Raw genomic sequence first — 27242 nt, 5'->3', positions numbered from 1 at the left:
AAATGGAGACGTTTGCAAAGATAGCTCGCAAACAAGAATTTGTCACCACTGCGCTGCTCAAGAAGGGAAAACTGTTAATTTTATTTAGACAAATGCATTTGCTGCAGCTCCACAGGGGGCTCATATAATACCATAAAGTACGCTCTGAGCTGTGAGAGGTGATGAGGTGCAGTTTTATGAGGTTAACAGAAAAAAAGCTGCAGGATGTGACAAAGCCAGGTACACGCTGAAAACTTCAGATCTGTGTTTTTACTCCTGCCTGTGGGATGGTGTTGTAAGGCACACAGTTTATTCAAATTCCCCACGGCAAAAACTTTGAAAGTCGACAAAGACTTTTCAAAAAGGGATTGCTGGCACTCAAACACACACACGGGGAGCACAGGAGAATATGTTCCCTCTTGTTCCAGATTTTTGTTTTCTCCAGCATATTTTGTACAACACCTTTTTTGTCTGGTTCCCTGTGGAATGCACCATATTTTGGGGTGATCTTCAAATGTGGATGGCTGCCACACACAAACAAACACACATACACACACACACAATAATCCCAGCGTTACCCTATCAGTGCATCCAACTAATCGGCCTCGCATGTGATGCGTGATAAGGGAATGCAGCCGTTTGATAAAGACGAGCCACGACAGAGTGGCGATCCACCGTCTCAGCACAAGGCCACCGCTGTCATAAATCAACAGCGCCTGTTTACTGGCTGCTGCACAGTTTGACTGATAAAGATTTAAAGGCTCTCAACTGTTTTTTCATTTCACACAAACACGCTTAACAAGCAAAATATCATGTAGCTTTTGCCCAGACCTGTTATTTTCAGTTTGACTTCTTCAAAGTCAAATATTACAAAGGAACAAACAAAACTCAACTTGGTCATCTATTGGCCACATGCTGCAGTAGATAGACACATTTTTAAAGGTTATCTTTCACGTAAAGCTTGTTTATTCCAGGTGTTCCAGTTTGAAGACATTTAAATTATTACCTCTAAAAAGAGGTGGATGTTAACTGAACCCTGACCTTAACCTTAAACCTTTAAAGGTAGCTGATGAGCTGGTGGATGTTAACCCTGTGAGGTCATGAGTGGTGATAACCTCAGCTGTAGCCCTAAAGGCTGGAGAAAGGACAAACAGCCTTTTTTGGGGGGGGAATTGAAATTTTCATCTTGCGTGTTAGTTACACAAACAATTTTCTTTGTTTTTTGCCCAAACTTGGGAGAACAATTTAAAAAGAAGAAATATTACATATGTAGATTGCACAGCAGTAGAATGAGTGCCATCCAGTGATAACTGGGAATTTAGGGGGTTAAGAGACCGATAGATTAATAAAGTTCGTATAATGAGGTTGTCTGGGGTGGTGGGAGGATAAAATTAAATTATAGGATAATAATGTGTTAGATTTATGACATACCTACCTACACTGCACCGTGATGGCCACCTCCCTACAAAAGTAACAGCAGGAATACAGCTGAGTTAATAGATTATTGGTTCATTTAGGTTTATAAAGTTGATAAAGATTGCTATTTTTTGCAGTTAGTGTCTGCCTAGCACACATGGATATCACCAAATGCTCCATTTCCTTCCCTGAGATGCTGAGCTAGGCGTTTACTGCAGCTGCCTTCATTTTCTGCTTGGTTGTGGGTCTCTTTGCATTAAATTTTTTCTTAAGTACCTGAAAAGCATGCTCTGTTGGGTTGAGAAAAGATGAATGACTTGGCCACTGATTAATATCCAGATTATTTGCCCTGAAAACAATCTTGCTTTTGCAGAACGCTTTGGCTCATTATCCATTTGGACTGTGAAGGAATTTGCAATTAATTTAGCAACATTTGGCTGAATCTGAGCACAGTGCACACCTGTACACCGAAAAATTCAGCTTACTACTTCTATCATCATCATAATCAAGAAACACCAGACCCACGCCATAACATTGCCTTCACCATGTTTGACAGATGATGTGGTATTCTTCAAGCTAAGGCCTGTTTCTCTCCGTCTACATACTTTTCTCTTCCAATTATTCTGGTAGAAGAGCCTCTGTTTGTTGTTTTTGAAGTATTAATGAGCTCAGCTGTACATTTCACTGCAACTCTTGGTTTTTAGCTGGAGCACTGAATGACTTCCATGCCTGAGGCTTCCCAGCTAGATGGTTTTCATGTAAGCAAAAGCAAAAATTTGTAATTTCCTGTTCTGCCACAAATTCTTACGCATAAGAGAGACTTTTCATTTGAAGTTTTGCTGCTGTCCATCTGTTGCTAACTCACTGAGCTCGATCTCTGTGACGCTCGGAGAGCCTGAGCACGGGGGCAAAATTATGCACGGGACCCGTCCATCAGCAAGCTCACCTCCACATCATATTCTTGCACCCCCTGTTATCTTCCCTCCCTCTGTCTCACACACAGTCACCGTTGTCTTTTTCTGCAGATGTGGATGAGTGCGTGACTGGTGCCCACAGTTGCAAGCCCAGCCAGCGCTGTGTGAACACAGTGGGTTCATTTGTGTGCGAGCTGCAGGTCACTTGTCCTGCTGGTTACCAGCTGCGGAACAGTCTTTGCGAGGGTGAGTTCATTGATCCTGATGTGTTTCATTAAACCAATTTACCCAGCAGTCATTTCCAGAGCCTCTGAAATAGCTGGTGGAAATTATGTCTTCTTCAATATAATATGCAGGATTTTTTTTTATTTTCAGGATGATTTGGTTTTGTAAAAACAAAAGCAAGGACAGTGATATAAAAGCAAAATCACCTGACCCAGCTGTCTTAACTAATTATAGACCAATCTCAATCTTCTTTTTATGAATGAGTAATTCAAGATCATCTGCAGAGGAATTGGTTTGTTTGAAGAGTTTCACAGTTCAGAATTCATCATAGTGCAGAAACAGCACCAGTGAAGGCTACAAATGCTCTTCTTATGGTCTCTGATCACTTTGTATGTGATAACTATATTTTACTACAGAGATACGACCTCTCTGTATTAAAGGTATTAAAGGTACGGCACTGCAGTCTGTTTAATAGACTCCAATTTGTTCATGTAAATGGGGAGTCTTCCTCTCACGCTAAGGTTAATCACGGAATTCCACAGGGTTCAATGTTGAGAGCAATATTTACATTATACATGCTTCCCTTAGGCAGTATTATTGGAAGGCATACATTTTCAGTGCCATTCAGATGACCTCTAATTTCCTGCTTCTAAATTCAGATAAAACTGAGATTGTTGTACTCAGCCACGCAATCAGGTGCCATCTTAAAGACCTCATAGTATCATATCACACCAATGCAGCACGTTGCTCTCAGACAGCTGGTTTACTTGTGGTTCCTGGGGTATTTTAAAAGTAGAATGGGCAGGGCCTGCAGCTTTCGGACCCCTCTTCTGTAGAATTAGTTCCTAGCTTGCATTTGGGAGTCAGACAAGATTAAGTTTACAGTAAAACTTTCCTTTGGTATAAAGTCTACAATTAGAGCTGGCTCCGATGATCCGAAACCAGCCCTTAGTTCTGCTGCAATAGGCCCAGGCTGCTGAGGGCTTGATGCATCTCATTTCTTTTCACTTAGCAGCTACACATCAAGAATACAGCAAGTGCTGTAGCCATTTACAGCACGAACAACAAAAAGCAAGGGAGTTTTACTAAAGAAAATACTTTGTTTAAACTAGCATTGGTGAGCCATATTTCTTATAGTTTAATGTAGTTATTGTGAAGCTGTAGAAATTTCAGCATCAATGTCATATATTTAATAAAGGCTTGTGTACAGAGGCTGACAAAAACTGGGAGTCAGCTTCATTTAAACATTAAATTATGAGACACTAAAAATAAAAATTAGACAAAGAGAAAGTTACAGGAATCTAATTACAGATGTGAAGAAAATAATTTAAAATCTTTTGACATTTTGAATATTAACGATACTCCATTTAAACATTTCATCGAACACATATTGATGTGTGTCAAGGTATAGCTGCTGTCTTCTTATTGTGAGATTTCCTCTGGTGTAATTCCACATCTTGGCACTTACCTTTGGCTGGGGTTCGTGTTTGTGTTGGAGTGTGGGACTCACTGTTGCCACTTTTTCAGAAATTTTAAGAGGGTCCAGAAACAAGAAGCAAGCCCAGCATGCTGGCTCAAACTGAGGCAGCATATTATTGATTCACACACAAGTCATTCTGGTCCTATTGTTTGTCACCTCCTCCTCTCTACTGATCTTTTTAGCGGCATTACTGAAAACACATATTATTGGAAATCCTTTAGGGGTCATAAATCCATGAATACAAGACTGCAGTGTACTGTAGTGCATCATTATTAATGCAATAGGTGCTGCTGTTGTTGTACTGTCCTAGATCCTTGTTTCCTCACTTATTTAGATCAAATTAACACTAGTGATGAGGAAATATGCAAAAATCATTTTCACTGCAACATTCCTGCCATACTTTGTAAACTGCATCTTAAAGGAGACTAAATACATTCACTGAGTATTAGTCACATTGGTATGCAGCATATACTCACAGACAGTGTGCAAGCCTGCATCAACCAAAATAATTACAAGATATACACAAGACTGACGGTAGCATTATGTTGTATTTTATGTATTCTGTGTTGTGTATGTTGGACAACAGCCTGTCTAAACCGAATAATACCAAACCCCTAATTTGGCTGTTGTTTTTATTGTCCTTCATTAGCTCGTATAGCGTTAGCTTGCTAGCTCTAGATTAACAATGCTCTGGGGTTTTGGTGATGGTTATTTCATTAGCTAATGCAATAATTTGAAAATGGCCAGATTATTTATTAGACTGTTTGGGTATCATACGATCCATGTCTTGCAAATGGTCTATGTCAGCATAATAGCGAGCGCTAACATAAGCCAGAATAAATACAGTCCTGGGTGGATTTAATCCCAACCGAACTGCCCCTCTGTGACTCAAGTGCTTGCATACCTTTAAAACTTTTGACCTTACCTACGTGTCAACTTAAAGGGTTGTTCTGGTATGTTAATAGGTAAATATTTCATATCAAGGATTTGTTCAAACAACATGACAACATCTTTGACTACTTTTAATACAAAAACAATTACCCAAAGTCACCTAATTTAGGCTCACTCAGCAAATCGTCATAAAGACAGGAAGTTCATGTTTCCTTGGCCCAAACAGTAAAGTGTGGGTTTAAGCAGATACCAAGGTTCAATATGTTACAAGATAATCAACCAAAGAGCAGGATTATTGGTGGTGCTGCACTTTGAAGCTCATGTGACTCGTATCACAGAGGACTAATTAGTACAAGCATAACATGAAGGTAGTATCTAGTCAACCATCCAGCAGGCAAAAAAAGTAATTAGTTATATGAAAGCAGTGACAGAATGTTGGAAGAGTATCCCTCTGATATTAACAACAGAGAAAAGTCAAATTAAGACCTGCTCAAAATGAACTACTTGCGGCATGAAAAAAAGGAAAAAACTCTCATATTGCTCATGAGATTCAATAACTGTCATTTAAGTTCTGTTCAACTTCTGTTAATTGCACAGTCGAATCAAGCGATGTTTTCATTGAATTCTTCCCTCCAGTTAAACACTGACAGAGTCAAAGTGTGTAAATGTTCTGTGCTTGAGTCACAGTGCCCCCTGCTGTACTACTAACAGCCGGAGAGCTCGAGCTAAATTTACAGAGCCTCTTGTAACAGAATAATGCATTGAGAGATTGCTTTGTGCAGATAAACTAATGCAAATCTATTCTTTCTTTACAGACATTGATGAGTGCACGATGAGAACTCATAACTGTGGCATGGGCCTTGTGTGTGAGAATACAGTGGGCTCTTTCCTGTGTAATCCCAAACAGAAGTGCATCAGTGGCTTCACACAGGACTCTCATGGCAACTGTATTGGTAAGAGACTGCCCATACTCTCCAGGCTGGGTAGCATTACATCCTAACTCAGGACCAGTAAACAGCTGATAGAGTTGGTCCTATTCTTTGTAAGGACAAATCTTAAGCAAAATGAGCCTCTTTAGCAGAGCCATCCATCAAACTTACTCTGCATTGTGCCTGTGTCTGTGTGTTTTTCCATGCTGCAGTACTACTCGGACTCTTGATATTTAACTGTCTTTTAACCAGGCTTTAACTATCTTGATATTTCTCAAGAGTTTCAAACTACAAGATTTTAAATCAAGTGTCTTTTCTTCATTTTTGCATTACAGTTATTGTGTTATGTAAAGCTTTCTGAGTGTTCCAAATAGGTGAAAGGGGGGTTAAAAGGTTAACCAAAGTAAGAACATACACCTAACCTCCGATGGCATTGCTGGTGACTGATATCAAGAGATTGCTAACATGGGTCTTTTGGGGCAGTGATTATGCACAACAATACGTTTGATCAGTCTATGTATAGTAAAGTCATCTTTCTGACACAGTTTACACACATGATAAGACACAGTGGTCCATGAGTGGTAAAAGCTCTTACCTCTGCCGAGCACTTTATGCAATTAGCTCACTTCTGTATCTGTTTGGTAGGAAGGCTACCCAAAAACTTATGGATTTGCATTTACTTCTTAATTCTTGATTCTTGTGAGAGTAATGTCACAGAAGTGACATATTCTGGAGTTAGCATTAGGGTTGGTGAAAGCGCTGATGATGACTTAGCCCTCAGAGCATTAAGCTGAGCTCACCACTGGATTCAGGAATTTTTTTAAAGGATTCTTTATCATAGCAAGATGTCACGCTGTACCTGTGAAAAAGTATTTGACAAGACTTCAGATTTTCTCTTGTTCCTGAGCTCACTTCAACACAAATCACTGTACTAACACAAAGATTAAACAGAATGTAATCCAATTTTCTTTGGATTACTTGCACTTTTCTCAGTACCGTGCAGGGCAGCATCACTGCAAAATGAGCGAAACATAATATTCACCTCTGGGTGCTCCTGATGTCATAAAACTGCCCCGTGTACCTCGGCTGATCTACAGCCAAAGCAGAGCAAGTAATCATCAGTGGTAATGTCTCCCTGCAGATGACTGCACATACATCACAGATCTGTCTGAGGGTGGGAGGATTTTCTCTGTATGTATTATTGTAGGGTCTACCTTACAATACAAAGCACCTTGAGAAGACTGTTGGTGTGATTTGATGCTGTATAAATAAAATTGAATTGAAGTAATCTTAAGCCTATCAGGATTGAGCCTCCGCGCAGTCACAGCTTCATTCTTGATCTTTTTGACTCTGCAGATATAAACGAGTGCAGCAGCCTGACTGAGCCCTGCAGTTCAGGCTTTAACTGTATCAATACCGTTGGCTCCTACACGTGCCAGAAGAAGATTGTGATGTGTAGCCATGGTTACCACGCCAGCCCTGATGGAGCCAAGTGTGTTGGTGAGGTTTAGCACAACATGCACCACTCACACAGGAGGATGGTGTTGTGGAAAGGTGTGAATGAAAGCACTGATGGCCCTGTTGTTGACCAAGACACAGGTTCAATCGATTAGATACAACCAGGAAAAATGCAAGAGTGAATATTATTTATAATCACTTCTATTCTTTCAGTTAAAGGTCATCGTACAGTTGTGGCACAAGAGTTTTTCTAAAAGACCATGCATCGATGCTCTCACTCAGTTGCTGCTTTGGTACTCAAAACTGCTCAAAAAGACAGACTTAAAATGAGAACAACTAAATCTTGTTCAGCTTACATGCAGTTCTTAAATGGTGTCAAATTATGCTTCATTTAATTGTATTCTTATAAATGACAATGCAAGTACTGAGTGATTGTTTGATCAAGATGTCGATGAGCAAGAGGAAATGTCGCCGCCAAGAGTCACAAAGGGAGTGCTGTATCAGAAACCTCCTTGTGACTTTACTTTGGTCGCAAGCAGATTGCAGTCGTTGCCTGTGCTGTATGTTGATGACGCCGACTTGTCTGCAAACATGTGCCATTTACTCTACCATAGTAGTGATTCTGTATTGGATAGATCCAGTTTTAGCTCCCATCCCACTGGCCTGCCGTTGTCCCTGCTATTTAAAATCTTGCTTCCTACTCATTCATTTTTCTATCTTCACACCACTCCCCCATATTTTTAAAAGTATTACACACAAATAAGGAAATTGACTAATTAAGCTTTATTGTGCCCATTGTCTGAAATACTCACTGGTTCCCTAAACTAACCCTAAGTGGTCTGTAATTGTTGTTTTTAATAAATTGTTCTCCCAAGAAAATATTTATTCTGATACACACCAACAATTATTTTCCAAAATAATTTAAAAATAAAAATCATTTTAAAAACATAAATAACAAAATAATAATACCCAGAGAGTGAGAACATTGATGCCTGGTCTTTTTGGACTGTAACAAGCCTTAGCTGTGTTTAAGTTATACCCTCTCGGGTGCTCAGTGGGTCACTGTTGAAGTGCTTCATCTTTCTTTCTGCCTGCATAGACACTGACGAGTGTCAGATGGGGACGCACCGCTGTGGAGTGGGCCAGATCTGTCACAACCTCCCCGGCAGCTACCGCTGCGACTGCCAGACAGGCTACCAGTATAACGCCTTACGCAAAGTCTGCACTGGTACGTATCACTGTGTGACGTCTGCAAGTGAAGATGTTCAGACTGAAGGTTCACTTTATCGAGCACTTTTGAAACCAGAGAAGCTATGGGTGCAAACGTCGGCTCACTGAATCAGAGCTTTTCTGTTATGATGTCAGATTTGACCAAACTGGGTTGGATAACACTTTCTACACTTTCAGCCTATCATTTGTAAAAAATGCTTATTATTTGTGGATTTCAATTCTTGGACGAAACATAAAGCATATTTATTCCTGATATTCTCATAATTCTCATAATTATTAATTGTCAGCAGATTAGACATGCAACCGTCCAGTCTCCAGGCAGATGTCAGCAAGCAGGCTTAAACGTTCTAAAGAGTACGAAAGCAGAACTCAGCTGACATTTTACACACTGTAATTTTACGAGAGCTGTGTGTAAGCAAATCTCAATGAACTGAAGCAACGTTATAAAAAAGAATATGAGAGACTAATAAAGTGATGTAGACAATGATTACTTGAAGTTATTGTTGTTAAAGATGGTTCTACAAGGTACTGAATCACGGCATGTACTTCGTTTTTTACTCACTGTTTCTGCATTTTGCTCCATTTCTTGTTAAATAAATAATGACACGGTAAAATGAACGGGATTTTGAACTACATAACTGAAATTGAATTGATCTGAATTAACTGAACAAATTGTGAAGAATTAGCCAATAATATTTAATATTGAGTGTTTATTTTAAGAAAGTCATATTTAACTGGGTTTTATTTTTCAGGAAATTGGAGCGTATGCTGTAGTTACTTCAGTGTTGACCTAATATGTTATTTTTTTAGTTTTTGTTGTCGTGTATTACAATTGTGTGTATTCCTATTCATCAAAAGTCCCACGCAATAGGTGTTTGGACAAACCTTAAGCTTCTGAGAAGCAGCCAATCAAAAGAAAGCTGGCTTAAAAGAGGGATGGCCTTCAAGGGAAGCTCATCGAGTATGTGTGTTGAGTCCTTGGTGGGCCTCAAGGCTATCTGCTGCCTAATAGCTCCTGTTTTTGTACTGACAGACGTAAATGAGTGCTGGCGCTATTCTGGCAGGCTCTGCGCCCAGAAGTGTGAAAACACCCCAGGCTCCTACCGCTGCTCATGCACAGCTGGCTTCTCCCTCGCATTCGACGGCAAGAACTGCGAAGGTAAGCTAGACAGTTTGTTCCTCTGACATATTGAAAATTTAAATGCCACCTTGTTTAGACAGACAGTCTTATTTTTCATGAAGAACTTAAATCACAGAGGCGAGCCTCCGGGCACAACATCAGCATCAAAAGGCAAAAGTAGTCTTTGCACAGACTTTGGAGATTAAGTATATTGATGAGAAACTGTTTATGTCTCCTTTGTAAGTCACTGTTATCAATAAAGGCTATTTTCCATTGGCATTTAATTTAGTCTCCATCTCTGGGATAAGAGTAATAATAATAGTTTCCTGGTTCAGGTGCTGTCAGTCGTCAGCATGCTGGAGATGTGACTGTGCTTCAGAGAGCAAAGCCGGTCATGATTCACGTTATGTCCAGCTTGTCACAGACGTGACTGAAGGAACTTAATCCAGATGTAAATGTTTCTGTTCCGAAGGTGAAGCTTAGCGTTCATCGAGGTTTATAGATAAACGCTTGCCTGAAGGATATCATTGGGTTTTGATTATCGCTTTTAAGATCGATTTTTTTCAAGTTACTTGTCTTGAACAAAGTGTCTTGGATAAATGACTAGAGCAGCAAAGGTGTTTGGGGAGGCAGCAACATTACAACATATACATACAAATATTTGTTTTTTCTATCTAACTCCTAACATACAGCTTGCATAAATATTTACACGTTTATGTCCAATTTTATGATTGTATTTTTTTGTTTCTGTGCTCAGATACAAATGAGTGTGACCAAAACCCTTGTAGCCAGGAGTGTGCCAACATCTATGGCTCATATCAATGCTATTGTCGCCCAGGCTACTACCTGAAAGATGATGGGCACACCTGTGAAGGTATTTTCTTCCAAGGTTGCCAGTGTGGTAGAAACACTTCAGAGAGATCGATGGAGACCTCAGTCCAGCATACTGCTCTATTCCTACAGTTTATGTGATTTACACTCAACACATTTAGACACATCTAATTAGATACATGTGTGAAATTTAACAAATAGTTGCCCACAAACACTTGTGATTTACTCAGAGAGTTGTGAACCTCAGCTGCATTTACTGAAGTGTTTCTATTATCCAAAACCATACACAGACTGCACTTACATATATAATACACTATAGCTGCATTATAGTGGTTTACACAGTTGCTGGTTCAACTCCTGCTGAAGACACACGTCCTTTTTGGGGTTGTGTCAGGAAAGCCAACAACAGAAAAACATGCTTCAAATGATGAATACATAGAACACCTTTAAAATTAGACTGTCGTTCTCTTGCTGTTAGTTTCACAGTAGAGAAATCGGATGAGTGATGTATGAAATCAGACAGGACAATCAATACCAAAATAACCTACCCAGGAACGGTTTTCTATAAAACAGAGGTAAATGTGTTGGTATAAATTTCCCATAAAAGGGGCTGATGTTCCAGCTGCAGAGAACTTCTCCTGATGCCAAGTTGTAGTTGATGTTCCACATAAGATACACACAATGCTCGAGATAAAGCTGAAAAGCCCGACTGCTTTTGAACCTTTCTTTCCTCACAGTTTAATCACAGTGACGAGATGTGCATGTGTGTGTTTTACACAGATATTGACGAGTGCTCCCAGAGCATCGGGAACCTCTGTGCCTTCCAGTGTGTTAACACTGCAGGCAGCTATCAGTGTGCCTGTCCACCTCATGGATATGTCATGGCTGCCAACGGACGCACCTGCAAAGGTGAGGCTGATATATACAGTAATCGTCTTCTTGGACCTGATGCAGGTTACATTTTTGTACTGTTTGACTGGAGCATTGAAAACCTTTCTGTCAGTGCTGTTATATGCATGTAGTAACTACATTAATAGATATAGAAAAAAGTCAAAGAAATCTTGTTAAAAATGCAGTGGGTACACTTAGTGTGACAGGCTGTTAAAGAATAGATTGAGCAAATTGCAGCATCCATCCATCCATTCTCTTCTACTTACCCACAGTGCGAGAGGCGGGGTACACCCTGGACAGGTCACCTGTCTGTCGCAGGGCTAACACATAGAAATTGCCAACCATTCACATTCACACCTATGAGTTTCCAATCAACCTAACCCCACTAACTGCATGTCTTTGGACTGTGGGAGGAAGCTGGAGTACCTGAAGAGAACCCACGCAAACATGGGGAGAACGTGCAAGCTCCAGAAAAGCCCGGCTAGTTGGTGAAATCAAACTCTTCTCAGTGCTAACCACCGCGCCACCGTGCTGCTCTACGCAAACAGCAGCACACTAAATCTGAATCTGGGAGAGAACATTTACTGCTCTACCTATGCATACCTATGGGTTTAATGAGTTTCTCCCTTTTCTACCCAATTTTCACTTAACTTATTAATCCTTAAATTCAAACTGCACTACTGTATAACTTTTGCTCATATTGTATAGCCCTTATTAACTGATATTGTTTGACAAGTGTAACAGTGGTTCAATTTGGTGCTAGAGATTTATGGAAATTTCCTTTCTTGCCAAGTTAATGGATTTTTTGTTACTCTTGTGGAATTTTGACAGCAAACCTAACTCAAAGTTTTCCCACTTTATGATTACATACACAGTGCCAAGAGGATGCAAATACAGGCATCCCTGTATTTGCATCCCAATCATCATCAATGACAGATGACAACAATGTTTTATGTCATAAACATGTTTAGTCTCTGCTTAGATCAGATGCATTTCTCACTGCATTGTTTTCATTGTGTAGAACAACCAAATCTATTCTATGATTGGTTTTAGTCATTGTAGTCTAAACACCGTATGCTCAACATCACCATGCTGCAACTGGCTGAAGTCGACTGAGGTTGAGCTGTTGATGCAGATTTGCAACTGTGATCATTTTTGGTGGTAATGGGACTGGACACGGTGCTCCAGCCTGCACTGGTACCAACACCCAGCCATGCGGCTGTTCCAGTAGGACACCCACACAGTTTCAGAGTAGTGCAGGTCATTCTGAATAATGAGTGTATCCAGACACGTTGCATTTAGACTGTGTCTGTCTCCTATTCTTGGAGTTGATCATCAGTTGCATCATTCAGATTGGGTCACAAAAGTCTATCATATCAAAATGATGATATTTATTAGATTTATTGTTGGCTCTTTTTCCAGATATTGATGAGTGCACAACTGGCACCCACAACTGCTCCACTGGGCAGACCTGCTACAACCTTCAGGGAGGCTTCAGGTGTCTCTCCTTTGATTGCCCTCAACACTACAAGAAAGTGTCAAACACGTGAGTCAGATTTATATTTTCTCCCCTGCTAAAGTTTTACGCTTTTGGCTCAGAGTCAGGTTTTTACTACATCAAAGTATGCCGAGGTTAAGGCTCATTAGGCACAGGGTATTATAAGTTTCCATATTTGAGTTGTCTTTGTAAACAGGTCCAATAAAATTTGTTTTTGCAGTCTCCAGCTGCATTGGCCTATATCTGTGTATACGGTTTCTGTCCAGATCCTCTCAGGCTGTGAAACATTATACATCGATGTGCGTACAGCGCAGTGTTCTGCACAGAAGGGCCTTGTTAGCTGTGAGCTTGTTTAACTGAACATGATTCACATCCGCTGTGTGAAGAAGTCAGATGGCTTTGATCAGCTCGGTGCTTCCCAGAGCCGTCTCTGCAGCTCTCCCTGCTCTACGCTCCACTGAACAGCAACACCACACACACACTCACACACACACTCACACTCACACACACACACACTCACTCCCCTGTCAGCCCACAAGAGACGTCTTATCAGTGTTACCTAGAGACACCTTATTACCCTCAGTGTGACATCTCTTGGCTCCCCATGGAGAGACATCTTTCATTCATGAGCAGACTTGGCAGTCACGGACAGACAGCTGAGATTAAAATGTGTCTTGGTCTTCCCGTATTAGGTTCCTAGGCACTCTTGTCTTGATGTGAGTTGTGCAAATATTACGGTGCACTACAACGATAACTCCAGGCTGTAAATCCTGATGTGTGATGGATAAACAGTCACGGAGCTTCAGATTGCACTGTGGGAAAGACCCACAAAGGCTTCTGATTTCCACTGGCATCCACAGTCTTCATCTATGTTATTATGGAATCCTTGCAGCAGGGGGCAGTGATGTGAAAGAGCAGTGCTGCTACATGCTACCTCTTTTCAATAGCACTCCAGTAGCAATGGAAAAATCACATGTGCTTTAAGAAGCAAATGATTTTGCATCACGCTGCAGCTTGGTTCAAAATGTTCAGGGAGTGTAGAGAGGGGAAAGGCACTGCAACAAATGCAGAAGAAGAAAAATGCTGCATAAACACAACGGATGTTGAAAAATAGACAAGGAAAGAAGACGAAAATGCTGCAAAAGCTCTCACAAAACACCCCACACAACAGATGTGTTTTTGAGGTGATGGAACAGCTGCAGATGTGGCAAGCTGACAGTAAACAGCTCATAGCAAACATATATCTACAGTAATATATGAATCATGTAGTTAAAGCACAGTGGGATCCCTCATATGGCTTGTGTCACTTTCCCAGGTGGTCCGTCACGTCCCCAAAAACATGGCAGTTGTCTTCTGTGACATTTGTTTTTTTTCTACTTCCATTGTTTTATTCAAATTTTGCTGTGTTTTATGTGCTTTTATAGTATTTTCATATTTGCTGGTTATTTCTTACATTGATTTTCACCTCTATGGGCCCCCACAGTCTTGAAAGCCCAGAGGCTGCTGTAGCTTACTGACATGGTCTGTGATGATTAACAAGAAACCATCAGTAGAAACGGCATCTCTTCCCTACCCGTCTTATATCCCTTTTCCACCCTTGCACAGATGATGCGTTATCTAGAATTGGTTCTATAGGATCACTTCTATTTATTCGATGCCAGTTCACAAACGTAATGTCAAGACATTTTGTGTGTTGAGTGTTCAGTGAGCAGCACAGTGTCCAAACAATGTTTTGCTTACGTCTTCTCACCATCTTCCCTGGCTCATTTTCAGACGCTGTGAGCGGATCAACTGTCCCGCCAGTTCCTTAGACTGTAAGAACTCTCCCTTGTGGATCACTTACTACCAGCTCACGTATGAGACCAACATCATCATTCCAGCTCAGATCTTCCGAATTGGCCCTAACCCAGCCTACTCTGGAGATCATATTGTCATTAGCATCAGAAAGGGGAATGAAGAGGGATACTTCAGCACACGCAAGCTGAACAGCTTCACAGGTGCCGTCTACCTGCAGAGAAAGGTCCGCGAGCCCAAAGACTTCCTGATAGACGTGGAAATGAAGCTGCTGAGGCAAGGGACGTTCACTTCATTCTTGGCCAAGATTCACGTCTTCATAACACCCAGCACTATGTAATACCAAAGAGACAGACAGAGACTAGACATTTCATATGGTGCTAAACATTTTTGGCGTTTAGATTTTTGTAATGCCTCTAAAGGTTAAAGCATGATCTAGGAATCTTGTAGAATATTGCCAAAGATTGAATTATTCCTATCATGGCAGGCTCTCTGCTATGTTTCCTTGAAAGTAATGTTTCCTGAAAAACCTTGTATTTCTACGTATGTATTTTTCAGCTTCACTCTAGCAAACATAATTTAGCTTTTATACACTCGCACTATTAGTGTCTGTTCAACTGTGTGTATAGACGTTGGCTGGTCTCGGTTATTGGTTTATTCCCTCATTACCCTTTTGGTGATGTTTCGCACCTTTGGCTGGCTTTAAGATACAACTGTAAGATTGTGTTGTTTTTTCCTCTCACTTCACTGATATGTCAGCACAGGAGCTGAGAGATTTTCACATTACAGAGAGGGAGATGCTACAACGGCCTGAAAAGCTGTCATCCGGGAGAATACGGCACACTCAAGCACCAGGATGGTGATGTGGCTGTGGTGACATCACACGATGCATAGCGGCCACTTTTCCATAGATAAGGTCCAAAACTGACAAAATGAATATATGAGAACAAATGGTCTCAGAAGTCTAGGAAGCAGTATAAATCGTTCAATTTCAATCTTTATTTGTGTAGTTTAAAAAATAATCTTTCAATAGTTTTAGATAAAAAAAAATCAAATAAAGGATATTTATTTTGGTATCGTATGCTTATTTCACTTGGTATTTTTTGTGATTTGGCATATTTCACATGTAAATGATAAATGTTAGTGACATATCCACAGAGCTGGGCAACACAAAGGGGAAATGGAGCGTTTCTCCAATTAAAAAAAGAAAGAAGAACGTTTTTCTCCCATCTCATAAAATATACTAAAAGCAAAACTACGTAAATTAATGTCATCAGGGTTTTTTTTTTTTTTTTTCATTATTATTTTGCCCGTTTTGGACCTAATTTTTGATTTGGTCAAGCGTTTGGTGTATATTATTTATGAATATGTGATCTGATCAAATGAGTTCAAAACACACAAAAAAGTAGTGATGATGTCATTCTAGCACTGACAGTATTATTATAGGGGGGGTTACATTTTATTGTTTCATGTTATACTCTTTAGTTTGTAACCAGATGCATCTTTTTTATTTGACTGTGTAATTATCTCAGGGTAAAAGCCACATTCTCTTTTACACACTAGACAATTTCCTGTGTGGTGTGCAGGACTGACTCAGCCTGCTGCGTTAACTGCAGGCTGGCCTCACACAGCATGTACGTTTGTATCTGTAAACTGACTGACGATCAAACCGTTGTCAATAAAAGGTCACAGTGTCAGAGTGCGTTTGTCCACGTCAGTAACACCGTCACACGCTGGGCCGCTGGTTCCTCAGTCAACAGTGAACCCACATCCCCATCTACTGGTGTCAGAAGGTCCCACTATTAATACACTTATAAAGTAATTTAGATATTATGAATAAAAACAGCTGTGCCGCACACATTAGGCACTTCTTATCTGAAATGTTTTTATCACCTCTTCCGCTGCTCCACAAGGAACATCGTCGTCTGTGTTCCACCCTGTGGTATTCCCACCCGGAAAGTGTGCGCTCCAGCCTATTAATACATTCCAATAGATGACAGTTCAACTGGAAACTAGAGGGTGGGGTCACTGTAAAAATCAAACACCACAGTTTGGCTGATAGGAGGTTTTACTGAATAATAACACTGATATTTTAAGACTGCAGTTACTGGGTGTGAAATCACCCAACATAAAATGTCAGAAGAGCTTTTTACCGAATCCTAGAATAAATTATTCTAAAGGATGATGCCGATCTTTTTTTAACATAATTCAATAAATAAAAATAAAAACTAAACACAGTATATACATGTGTTGTATTTGCAGAAGGTACTGCAAATTCTACTCAAACATAAAAACCTGATCTCTGATCTCTGAGTGTTTGTTTGCTTGTGTTGAATTTTGTCGGTACTATGCAGTAAGAATTCATAGGCTGTGAAAACAAAATGAAGAGGCCCAACATTTCCTCTGAATCCAACTGAAAGTGACTTTATTTTCTATGAGGTCTTTTTAGTCTGACTTACTCTAAAACAACAAAAGGAGCGTTTAGATTTTCTTGGTACTTGAAATACTCTCGATGTGTCTATTATGTTTCTGAGCTCAAGTTAACACGTTTCATAGCAAAGATTCACAGAAATAAAGAGTCACTTCGAATAGTGTATATCAATACACAACAAACCAACTCTTCTTACCTGCTTCCTTTGACATATGCCGTCTTTGTTGCAGTAATGAAGACTGGAGCACCCAGCAGCCCACACAGACGTTTCTCTGTAGCCTCAACACAGTACAGGCTGAAAGCTTTATAAAATATTACGGCCTCGTCAATATTATAGCACATTTAGTGCATTTTATTGGTAACTGTATTCCTACTCCTGCTATTCTGTTGGTCAGCACGTCCTCTGCTGTGCTCTCTCAGCTGTAAGTTTCTGTGGTTAATGCCTGCTTGTCTGTTATTCTTTTACAAATTTCAAAATGAATACACAAACAAAAATAATGTAGAAGCAGAATTTAGATTAAACCTCCCTGAATATACCCTCCCAAATGAAAGCCTTTAATAGGCCTACGAGCACAGTGAAGAATCAGTGCATCCCTGTGGTTTGTGCGACTAGATGATAGAAAGCTTGTTTAGGAAACTGCTCAGCCAGTAGAGCAGTGATACTGGTGTGCCATGGGTGGCCTCTTTCCTCTCTGCTGAAGCCCGAACACATCCGGCTATTGAGGCGTCGTCCCACACATGTGGGGGTGTGACTTCTGATTATCTGTCTCAACTTCAAAGGGTTATCAAGACAGCTAAAAATATGTGGCCAGGACCCACCTTCTTACTGCAACGTGAGAACAACCAGATCTCCACACATGAAGTTGCGTTTGTGCTGGATGAGTCAACCAAAGTACTTTCACCCATGAGGCTGTGGTTTGTGTGACGTGTGAAACCAAAGGAAAATATCATTTGTAATTGTAGTTTTTCATCGCACTATGGTTTCAATTAGATAAACGTTATAGTTTCCATTAAAACAGACGTTCACAGTGTTAACTGTGCATTAAAAAGCCTTTATGACCTGTGGTTGTGGTAAATCTCTGGAGGCCACTTGCTATCTTTTTCCAGGAGCTGCAGAGCTGTGACATCACAAAAACAGCTTGGTCATTTCAGCGATGGTATATGGGCCTGACTGGTTACGATGCTGGAACATCAGGTCCTTCCAGTGGGATCAGACACAAAGCTGTTAGCAGCAGTTTCTATTTAACGGAGGTTCCCATTAAATCGAGGAAGTGAGCTGGAGATCAAACTTATTTCCAGTCATGGTTTGTAACACTAGCCAGTAGGTACTCACCGATCCTTAACGGAGGTAACTCAGCTATTTGGTCCCAGCTTTGATCTCGTCAAAGGGTTAGGAGCTAAATTTCTTCAAAGTGAGCCACAACACAGCAAAAAAGGCTGTTTGTTCAGTATTCAACTGTGTCTACTGGATTTATGTTTAGATGTGTTTGCTGCCTTTTCTGTGACTTCTCCATTCGGCTGCAGCTTTTAAATATTATTCTGTTACATTACTGTATAAAAAGATGAGGTTTCTGTATTTCCAGAAAGCACACTTCCTCTGCTTCATCCTCTTTACATCTCAATGAACGATCAAAGTCAGTGAGCTGGCCTATCACTGGTCAGCTTCTGAAACACTCTCTGATGTGCTTTTTTTCATCTTTTAGTGATGTGCTGCTCTACAGGTGGTTTCAATAAAAGTGAACATTGATATTCCAATATAAAGTCCTCTTTATTGAAATTAGGCAAATAAACTTCTATATTTTCTATAAATATATAAAAAATATTTATTTAAAAATAAATCAAACAAAAAGTGGCAGAGCATCACTCTACACCTCTGGCTCCAACACTTCAGCCAGGTGGAGCTCCAGTGGTGTGGAGGATCTTTACTTACTTACTAATACCACCTATATGAATATTGTTGCGGACCATGCAGTGTTTCGAATGTTTAATAGTAATTTTTATTTAATAAAATGTGCATCTTAACATGTTAATTAAAGCACAGATTGAAGCTGTCTCGTTGCTAATGCTTCCTCCTCTGTCTGTTTTTGTCCTGACCATTTATTAGTTTAAACTACAGTGTTTTTAATTTTTGTATGTGTACATTTGTGACATTTATTTTTGGTTATGTTTGCCTCTTAACCTATAAATCCTATATTTCACTTTGTTAACCAAATTTGATGTGCCGTTACGGTCTCTCCAAAATGTTAGAATGACATTTCTTTATATTTTCTTTCATGTGAATTTTGGAGCGCTCTGAAGCTTAGAAAACTGTGTAGTGAGCTGTAGGTGGACAACAGAGGGCAGCAGACTGCATCAATCTGTCAGCATGCAGCTGAAAGAATGTTTACTTGCACAATATGCTTGCGTAACTTGTCTGTGCATCAGCACATCAAATGCATACCTACATTTTCCATTCCAGCACATGTTAGCACAAACACATTCCCATTCTTCTCACAGGGGCTTCCTCACTGCACAACCACGCCAGTGATTCCATTTAACTGCTGTGCTCAGACCTACTCCCAGTCATCATGTGAGCTATCAGTGGGCAGTTATCATGTGTGAAATCTTGAGTAAGCTTTTCCATAGATAGATGTGATGCATTTCTTCCAAAGCAGAGAACTCCATCTATGAACACCAGGCCAGGCTTCCTTGAGGGAACCAGTTAAATGATGCCTTTGATTGGCTGATTATACACCATTTATCTTCTTTAGCTAATCATAGAGAAAATAATGTTCTCTTTATCGCACTGTGCCAGTGTGTGTGAGGCCTGTGTGTGCCTCATAAAACCCACTGAGAAATCAATAAGATCCTCCTTTTGTTTACCACGTGCCCTACCTCGCCTGCATATCCACAATTAGTCACTTATCAGAGCCTTCTTGACTTTAATGTGTTTTGGAATATTTCTTGCGACAGGCTGCATCGCATTTGGTCGTAAATGCAATAATGAAGATATGCTGTTTCAAGGGTTAGAGTATTTTTCTTGGAAAGGCTCCTTATAGAAAATTCCACATCACTTTTACCACAATTGCTCCCATGGCTCTCCTTAATTGTATGGTAAATGTGGAAAGGTACACAAATTAGAAATAAAATTGGATGAAAAAAAATAGCAGGAAAGATAAAATAAAACAAACACCAGTGTGCATGATGTGCAGCATTCAGCGGTGGTATTCAGTACTTTTTCTTTTTGTTTTTAAATACGCATTAAGTCTGAAGTAAAAACCGAACTGAAAAAGGAAAATTTAACTAAGACTGAGTGACTCTCAACAGAAACTGACACATTTTTGGATCAACTGATACTGAAGAGAAGCATTATATTGAGAAGCATTGTTGACGTTCTTTAAAATTTACCTCTGGTCATACTGTCAATTTCATGCTGCCACATAAATAACAGGTCTATAAGATAAGATAAGATAAACCTTTATTAGGCATAATTGTTTTGGTCACGGCAGAAAGTGCAAGTTAAGAGCAGTAAAATTAAGAAAAACACAATAGAAAAGGATAAGATAAAGTAGAATAACATACTGTACAAAATAGAATAAAATGCTTCGTCATAGTAGGAAATATTGCACTTGGTACTAAGCAGAAGGCCAAATTAGGAAGTTCTAGATGTTTAAATGAGATGAGACCAAGTTCTTGATAAATCCTTTACTAAGAGCACTAAAGGGCTACAACCCCTTTGCTAATTTCTACAAGTAGCTCCTTCCACCCAATTGTTAAACATGATTACAGCAAATGTCCTCAACACAATACACTGCAGTATTTAATATAACAGCAGGAAAAGACAACGTCAGGTGGATGTTGGGGCGAATCTGTGGGTCAGGAAAACTCTGCATTGTTTTCCATTAAACACGCCCTCGGCATATCGCATATAAGAACTTGATAGTTTCCATATTTACTGACAATTTAATGGCAATAAATTTATAATTTTTTAATATATTCAGTCAAAAAATTACCTCGTGTGTATTAAGTCTCCATCAGAAAGCAGTTTTTTGGTCCTCATTGAATTACCCATAATGTTGTGTTGATCTGAAATCACCGACTTTTTGTGGTGGAGGGGTTTGTACAGGGTTTGTGCACCCACACAAGCCCAGCAGCTATGTTGAACCTATGTTGGAACCGGAACCGGTGAAGGAAAGCACCTAGTTTAGAGGTTGGTTGGGCACAGCCTGAAAGCAATATATGGTCCCAGTCTCCAGTAAGCACCCTACTCAGAGGGTCCATAACAATTCAGTGCTTTGTTGATTGAACAGGAGTCAAGGTTGGAGATCCAGGCAGTCCAATCTCCTGCTGACGAATACAGGAGTATGGAATATGGAACGTCGCTTTTCTGTTGGGAGTAAGGTTGGGAGCAAGCTAATGCATGACTTCAGTATGACCTGGAGGGGTGTGACTGGCACTAACATCCTGCCCAATCTAAACTTGAGCACTGTTTTCTCATTGGACTGTCCTATCCAGTTTTTTTCCATAACAAACCCCATGTTTGAACATGACTATCCACATCTGCCCTTAGTACCAGAATGCCCCAGGTTACAGTTCATAAGCTGGAGGGGAAATAGTGTATCACTAATTTAGGAAATGTTCATTTAGCCTGGAAAAGGATCCATTGTATATTCTTCCTGTAGCCAGTATCATTGGAAGGTGTAGCATAAATCCTCACTGCTATGCAGATGATTCCCAGCTCTATCTTTCAATAAAGCAAGATGACACACACAGGAATGTCTTAAAGACATAATGACACGATAATGTCACAAGTTTGTTGCGTTTGTTTACAGCAGGGGTCGGCAACCTTTCTGATGACGAGTCCCATCTAAAATTTCCTCAGAAGTCAGTGTGCCATATGATTGCATTAGCAATAAATTTAATAACGCTCTATATTAACAGTTACACACTATATAGAACAACTTTATAGAATTATATTTGTCTGCAGATGTTGGCAGCTATCAGTGAATAGTTTTCAGCTATTTTGAAACAAAAAAAAAGACACTTTTTATCCATAACAGCAAATGAACTGTACAACAGAAAATACAAATGCCATTTATGGTCTCCTCACAACAATGATAAGAAAGATAAACTGGGCCAATACGGCATGTTTGTTAATACAGAGATACACATGTTAATGTGATCTCTGGTCTCCCACTCAGAGACTCAGGTCTCCGAGTGTCCAGCATTCAGAGGCTACCTGAGGACTCATGTGAGAGAAAATCTGCTCACACAGATATTCGAGCCAAACACTGTCAATAAGGCCTCTGCAATGTTCTGAAGACAGTTAAACCTGTCAGGTAGTGATGTCCAGCAGGTGAACATGCAGCTCCATGAACACACACAGCTGTGGATTCCAGCTGCTTCGATGTTGCATTAACTGGCATTAACTCAGCCAGTTAATGCAAGACAAGTCTAGCTGCTCATTAAAGCTTTCTGGTTTGATCAGAAAATAAAACATTGGTCCAAACACCTGAAAGTCCCAAAAACACATTGTGAATTCTGTCTCGAGTCTACGGATGTATCCGTGTATTTCCGCGGTGTTGATGCTGTGCTGAGCGGAAAGCTCCTGAAACTTTTGAAGTGTTGGAATGTGGAAAGCTAACAACGTCCCTCTCACCAGTAGGCAAAGTTATTTTTAGCCAATTACATGTTTAATCTGGTAGTTGGGGCTGTTAACTAAGACACCGTCATTAAGAATTGGCACAACTATGCGAGCTGATTTGCGATGTGCACCGCTGGTGCGGCCATTTATTTTTTAATACACCTCCTCAGATTAACTCACTGCGTGTCGTGCCCAGGGCTGGACTGGGACGAAAAAAATCGGCCCGGGCATTTTGACTAGAGACCGGCCCCCCAGGTATTAAAGCCATAAAGCCTTTGAATGAAAACAAATGCTGTGGTGACAGTGATGTACAGTCTTGTTGGTATATATATGATTTCTATACATTTTACATCAGATAAAAAGTTGGTTGTAAGCTTCAGATAATTATTTAATAACAGCCAGACATTTTAAATGAGAATAAGAAAGTATTTCTTTGTGCCCCCCTTTCCCTGTTAATGCCCTACCTGGCCCCCCTGGCAACACTTTGCTAGACCCGCCCCTGCACAGTTACCAGCTGTCAGCTACGTAAAAAAGGATCCTGGTGTTATTTGTCTCTCAGAAACAGTTCATAACTTCCCTTCAACTCATTCATGTCACCTAAAAGGTAAACCTGTTTCTCCATCACTGTTCAGCTCTGATGGTTCAGTAAGGACATCTCCTGGTTTCATCTTCATGTTTCCCTCTCACCACATAACCAAACCGACATCATGACCAGCAGCTTTACAGCTGTGGCTCCAGCAAACATCAGCTGATACTAGAAATTAATATTAAATAAATTCTAACAACAGCTGATCAAGCTTAAACGCGCTGCTGTTGTTTAGCGCGACATCTGCTGGCTTCTTCTTTCTGGTGCAAAGTGGGCGATAAACAAACAAGAGAGAAAAGACGATCAGCTGATCATTGATCAGTTTCATGATTAAATAGCAACAGGAGAAAGAGGGGAGAGAATGAGAGGAGAAGAGGCAGCTGTGCAGCGTAAAGACAGAATAACTCCACCTTTGTGTCTTTTTCCATCCTAGCTAAAGTCCGGGACAAACTGTGTTCCTTTTCAGCTCAATACGAAACGCGTAATATTTTCTCTGAATGCGGGACGATTCTGTCTTTTTACGGGACGGTTGGCAACTCTACTAACTTGTGAATAAGATAAAGTTCATGCTAGCTAGCACGCAGTACGAGTTATTGTAACTGACTGTAAAAAGTCAGCACAACGAAAATAAACTCCACCTAAACTTGGTTTATATCTGACCCAGATAGACTGCAGGTCATAATTTCTTACCTGAAGTTCAGTTCACCTGACACTCGGACCGGCAGCCGCCTCGGGTCTCTCCTCTCCTGCCTCCCCTTTCTCTCATCCACCCGCTGGCCTCCACCACTTGCTAATGTTACTGAATCTGTGGAAGCTACACCACAGCCACCACCAAACAACTGAGTTATTTTTATACACCGGCCAGCTGTCAGGGTTCCTGGGTCGTTGACCCAGTGTTTTCTGTTTTGTCATGTTCAGTTTATTTTCACATCTGTGTTTTCTGTGCCAGCATACCGCCTGCGTATTGTGTTCCAGTTATTTCCATGTATCATTAGTCAGACTAAGTTCAGCTGCGTACTCACCGGTTTCTAATCATTCATCACCCAGCGTGTATTTAAGTCCTCAGTTCCATCCGATCCTTGTCGTGTCATTGATGTACGTCTGATGTTAGTGTCGTCTGTATGTTCAGTTAGCCAGCCAGTCCTTTGTTCATTCATTCATTCATTCATTCATTCATTCATTCATTCAGTCAGCCAGCCAGCCATTTCCTCCCTCTGTACTGTTTGCTCACTCCTTCGGCAATAAACATCCACCTTCACCTACCTGCCTGTGAGTCCAGCGATTGGGTCCTCCTTCTCTCGTCCACGACACTACTCCTGACACCAGCATCTGGCCAATCCACCACCTTTGATTGTTTATACTGTTACAAAAAAATAAATAAAAAATCATCGGCCCACCGAGCAAATGCCCGGTATGCCCAATGGCCAGTCCAGCTATGGCCGTGCCATCAGTTAACCCTTCGCGTGCAAGCTGTGGCACGCGTGCCTAGGGTTGCCGACCCCTGGTTTACAGTGATCACTAAGAGGGAATGGGGCTCCAGGGGTCCAATGGAACAAATATCCAACTCTCTTCATCTTAAAACACTCAAGCAGACTCACCGCAATCCAGGAAGGGAATCCCGGGAAGGTCTTGTATAAAGGGAAATGCCAGAGATTAATAACAAGTTTGACTCAGTGCAGTTAGGTCTATTAACACATAGTGAGTGAGAAAGGTGACTGAAGAAGAAACACTCAGTGCATCATGGGAATCTCCCAGCAGCCTACACCTACTGCAGCATAAATAAGGGAGGATTCAGGGTCACAGGATCCAGCCCTAACTATATGCTTTAGCAAAAAGGGAAGGGAGGCCATCTTTAGCTCCAAAGAGGAAGGAAATCACAAAAAATGTTCAATGGAAAGATTCTTTTCCCTTCTGTTCTCTGGAGGATATAGTAAAGTTGCTTTTCCACACATTACAGATTTTCTACTTTCCTTCTGCAGTAGATCGCTCACTGCACATATGTAGGTTTCCATGTACCTTCATTTAAATAACCGAGAAATAAAGTACTGTATGTTTCAGTGAAAAGTCTTTCCTAAACAAGGAAATTACTTTCTGAAAATTCCAGAGCTTTTAAAAAACAGTATGGTAGTGTTTGGTTTTTTTTGTTTGTTTTTTTCATTGCTTTTCATACATTCCACTTTGCGGTTTTTTTTTAAATCAATTTCTATAAATTGGGGCGATCGTGGCTCAAGAGTTGGGAGTTCGCCTTGTAATCAGAAGGTTGTCTCGGTCGTTGTGTCCTTTGGCAAGACACTTCACCCGTTGCCTACCGGTGGTGGTCAGAGGCCAGTGTCCAGCAGCCTCGCCTCTGTCGGGGCGCCCCAGGGTGGCTGTGGCTACAATGTAGCTGGCTGCCCTCACCAGTGTGTGAATGGGTGGATGACTGGATGTGTAAAGCGCTTTGGGGTCCTTAGGGACTAGTAAAGCGCTATACAAATACAGGCCATTTACTATAAAGGGAGACATGAGACGCATTGAGTTTGTAGTGTACAGCAAGGCCTGGGACATTAGAGCATTCCCAGTACAAACACAAACTTGCTCTTAGTGGTGCCTGTTTAAAAGTTTGACATCATAGCATAAATGGAGGGAGCAGCAGTGATAACAATCAGCAACACTCAGCAAAACCTTTCCAACAAATGGTCATTATGTGCAAGCAGCCAATGAAATATTCCTGAATCACCCTTCAATATAAAATATTCTAACTTATTTTCACTTAATGAACATTTTGTGCTGATAAGAGTTGAACAAGTCAAGCTCTTTATGTCAGCTGATCAGCTAACATGTGAACCAACAGGAATGAATCAAAGTTCATTAAGTACATGGGTATGACTAGAGGAAGGGTAAGACTTTCCCCAACATACCAAGCACTGTCTTCCCCTACGGCACTGACAGCAGAAGGAGGGTAAACAGCTTGAAAGCTCACTTTATCATGTCTTAACATAGTTGTTTCCGGCCTGCAGGGAACGTGTCTGACATGTAACTCATCATTGTTTGGTTGAGTTTCTTTGAATAAGACCATCCATCCATCCATTCGCTTCCGCTTATGCTTTTTTTCAGGGTCGTGAGGGGGAGGGGGCTGGAGCCTATCCCAACTGTCATAGGGCAAGAGGCGGGGTACACCCTGGACAGGTCGCCAGTCTGTCGCAGGGCTAACCCACGGAGACAGACAACCATTCGTGCTCACATTCACACCTATGGGCAATTTGGATTAATCAATTAACCTATCCCCACAAACTGCATGTATTTGGACAGTACCCAGAGGGAACCCAAGCAAACACGGGAAGAGCATGCAAACTCCACACAGAAAGAGTGGCAAGAAGGTCCTTCTTGCTGTGCAACAGTGCTAACCACCGTGCCACCCTTTGAATAAGACTATTCCAGAAGAAAAAAATGCTTGTACAGTTTTTTGTAAAGGAAAGCAAACTGATGAATTGTTTTTTTCTTTTCTTTTTTTTTAATTACAGTTTTTTTTTAAATTTAGGTCTCAATTTGACTCTTTCAGGTACTAAATGAGGGGGAAAAACATACATAATGTTTTACATTTTGGAAAAATGATTGCAGATATGTTTCGTTCACATTTAAAGCTGCAAAAATAGCTTTTTGATATTATCAAATACTGTGGAATAAAACTTGAGCTATTCAGTATGAATGAGTTATTATCCAACTCTGTTGTTCCGCTTCAGATCTTCAGAAGTTCTTTTTAAGGGGGCCCGAGTGCCACTCTGGGCTTTCACTACAGTACCATTTATCAGAAAACATCCTAAACTCTGACTCAGGAGTGAGTTGGATAAAAAGATTTTTGGTAAAAACTTTCAAATTGTTACAAATTATGCTCTTGTCTTTCCTTTACACTCTTTGCTAAAAGTTCCAGCTCTTTCTATTAAGCTCAGTTTGAGCCTCTCATTGC

General features: G+C 40.6%; 1 protein-coding gene across 1 annotated transcript in view; it reads left to right on the top strand.

Moving 5' to 3' along the window:
• Positions 1 to 16336, top strand: part of fbln2 (fibulin 2) — a 69281-nt gene extending 52945 nt beyond the window's left edge. The window contains exons 9-17 of the mRNA XM_086291207.1: positions 2421 to 2555; positions 5721 to 5858; positions 7191 to 7334; positions 8392 to 8520; positions 9556 to 9681; positions 10400 to 10516; positions 11254 to 11382; positions 12787 to 12910; positions 14636 to 16336. Of these exons, the coding sequence (XP_086147333.1) occupies positions 2421 to 2555; positions 5721 to 5858; positions 7191 to 7334; positions 8392 to 8520; positions 9556 to 9681; positions 10400 to 10516; positions 11254 to 11382; positions 12787 to 12910; positions 14636 to 14996 (1403 nt within the window). The 3' untranslated portion in view covers positions 14997 to 16336. The remainder of the gene's footprint in view (positions 1 to 2420; positions 2556 to 5720; positions 5859 to 7190; positions 7335 to 8391; positions 8521 to 9555; positions 9682 to 10399; positions 10517 to 11253; positions 11383 to 12786; positions 12911 to 14635) is intronic.
• Positions 16337 to 27242: the final 10906 nt, after the last annotated feature.

Source organism: Aulonocara sp. 'chitande type north' Nkhata Bay, linkage group LG5 (genome assembly GCF_057382095.1).
Source record: "Aulonocara sp. 'chitande type north' Nkhata Bay isolate Kocher_YH1m ecotype deep benthic linkage group LG5, A_spYH_male_GT1.1, whole genome shotgun sequence".
NCBI lineage: Eukaryota > Metazoa > Chordata > Actinopteri > Cichliformes > Cichlidae > Aulonocara > Aulonocara sp. 'chitande type north' Nkhata Bay.
This window is presented reverse-complemented; position numbering and strand designations above follow the sequence as displayed.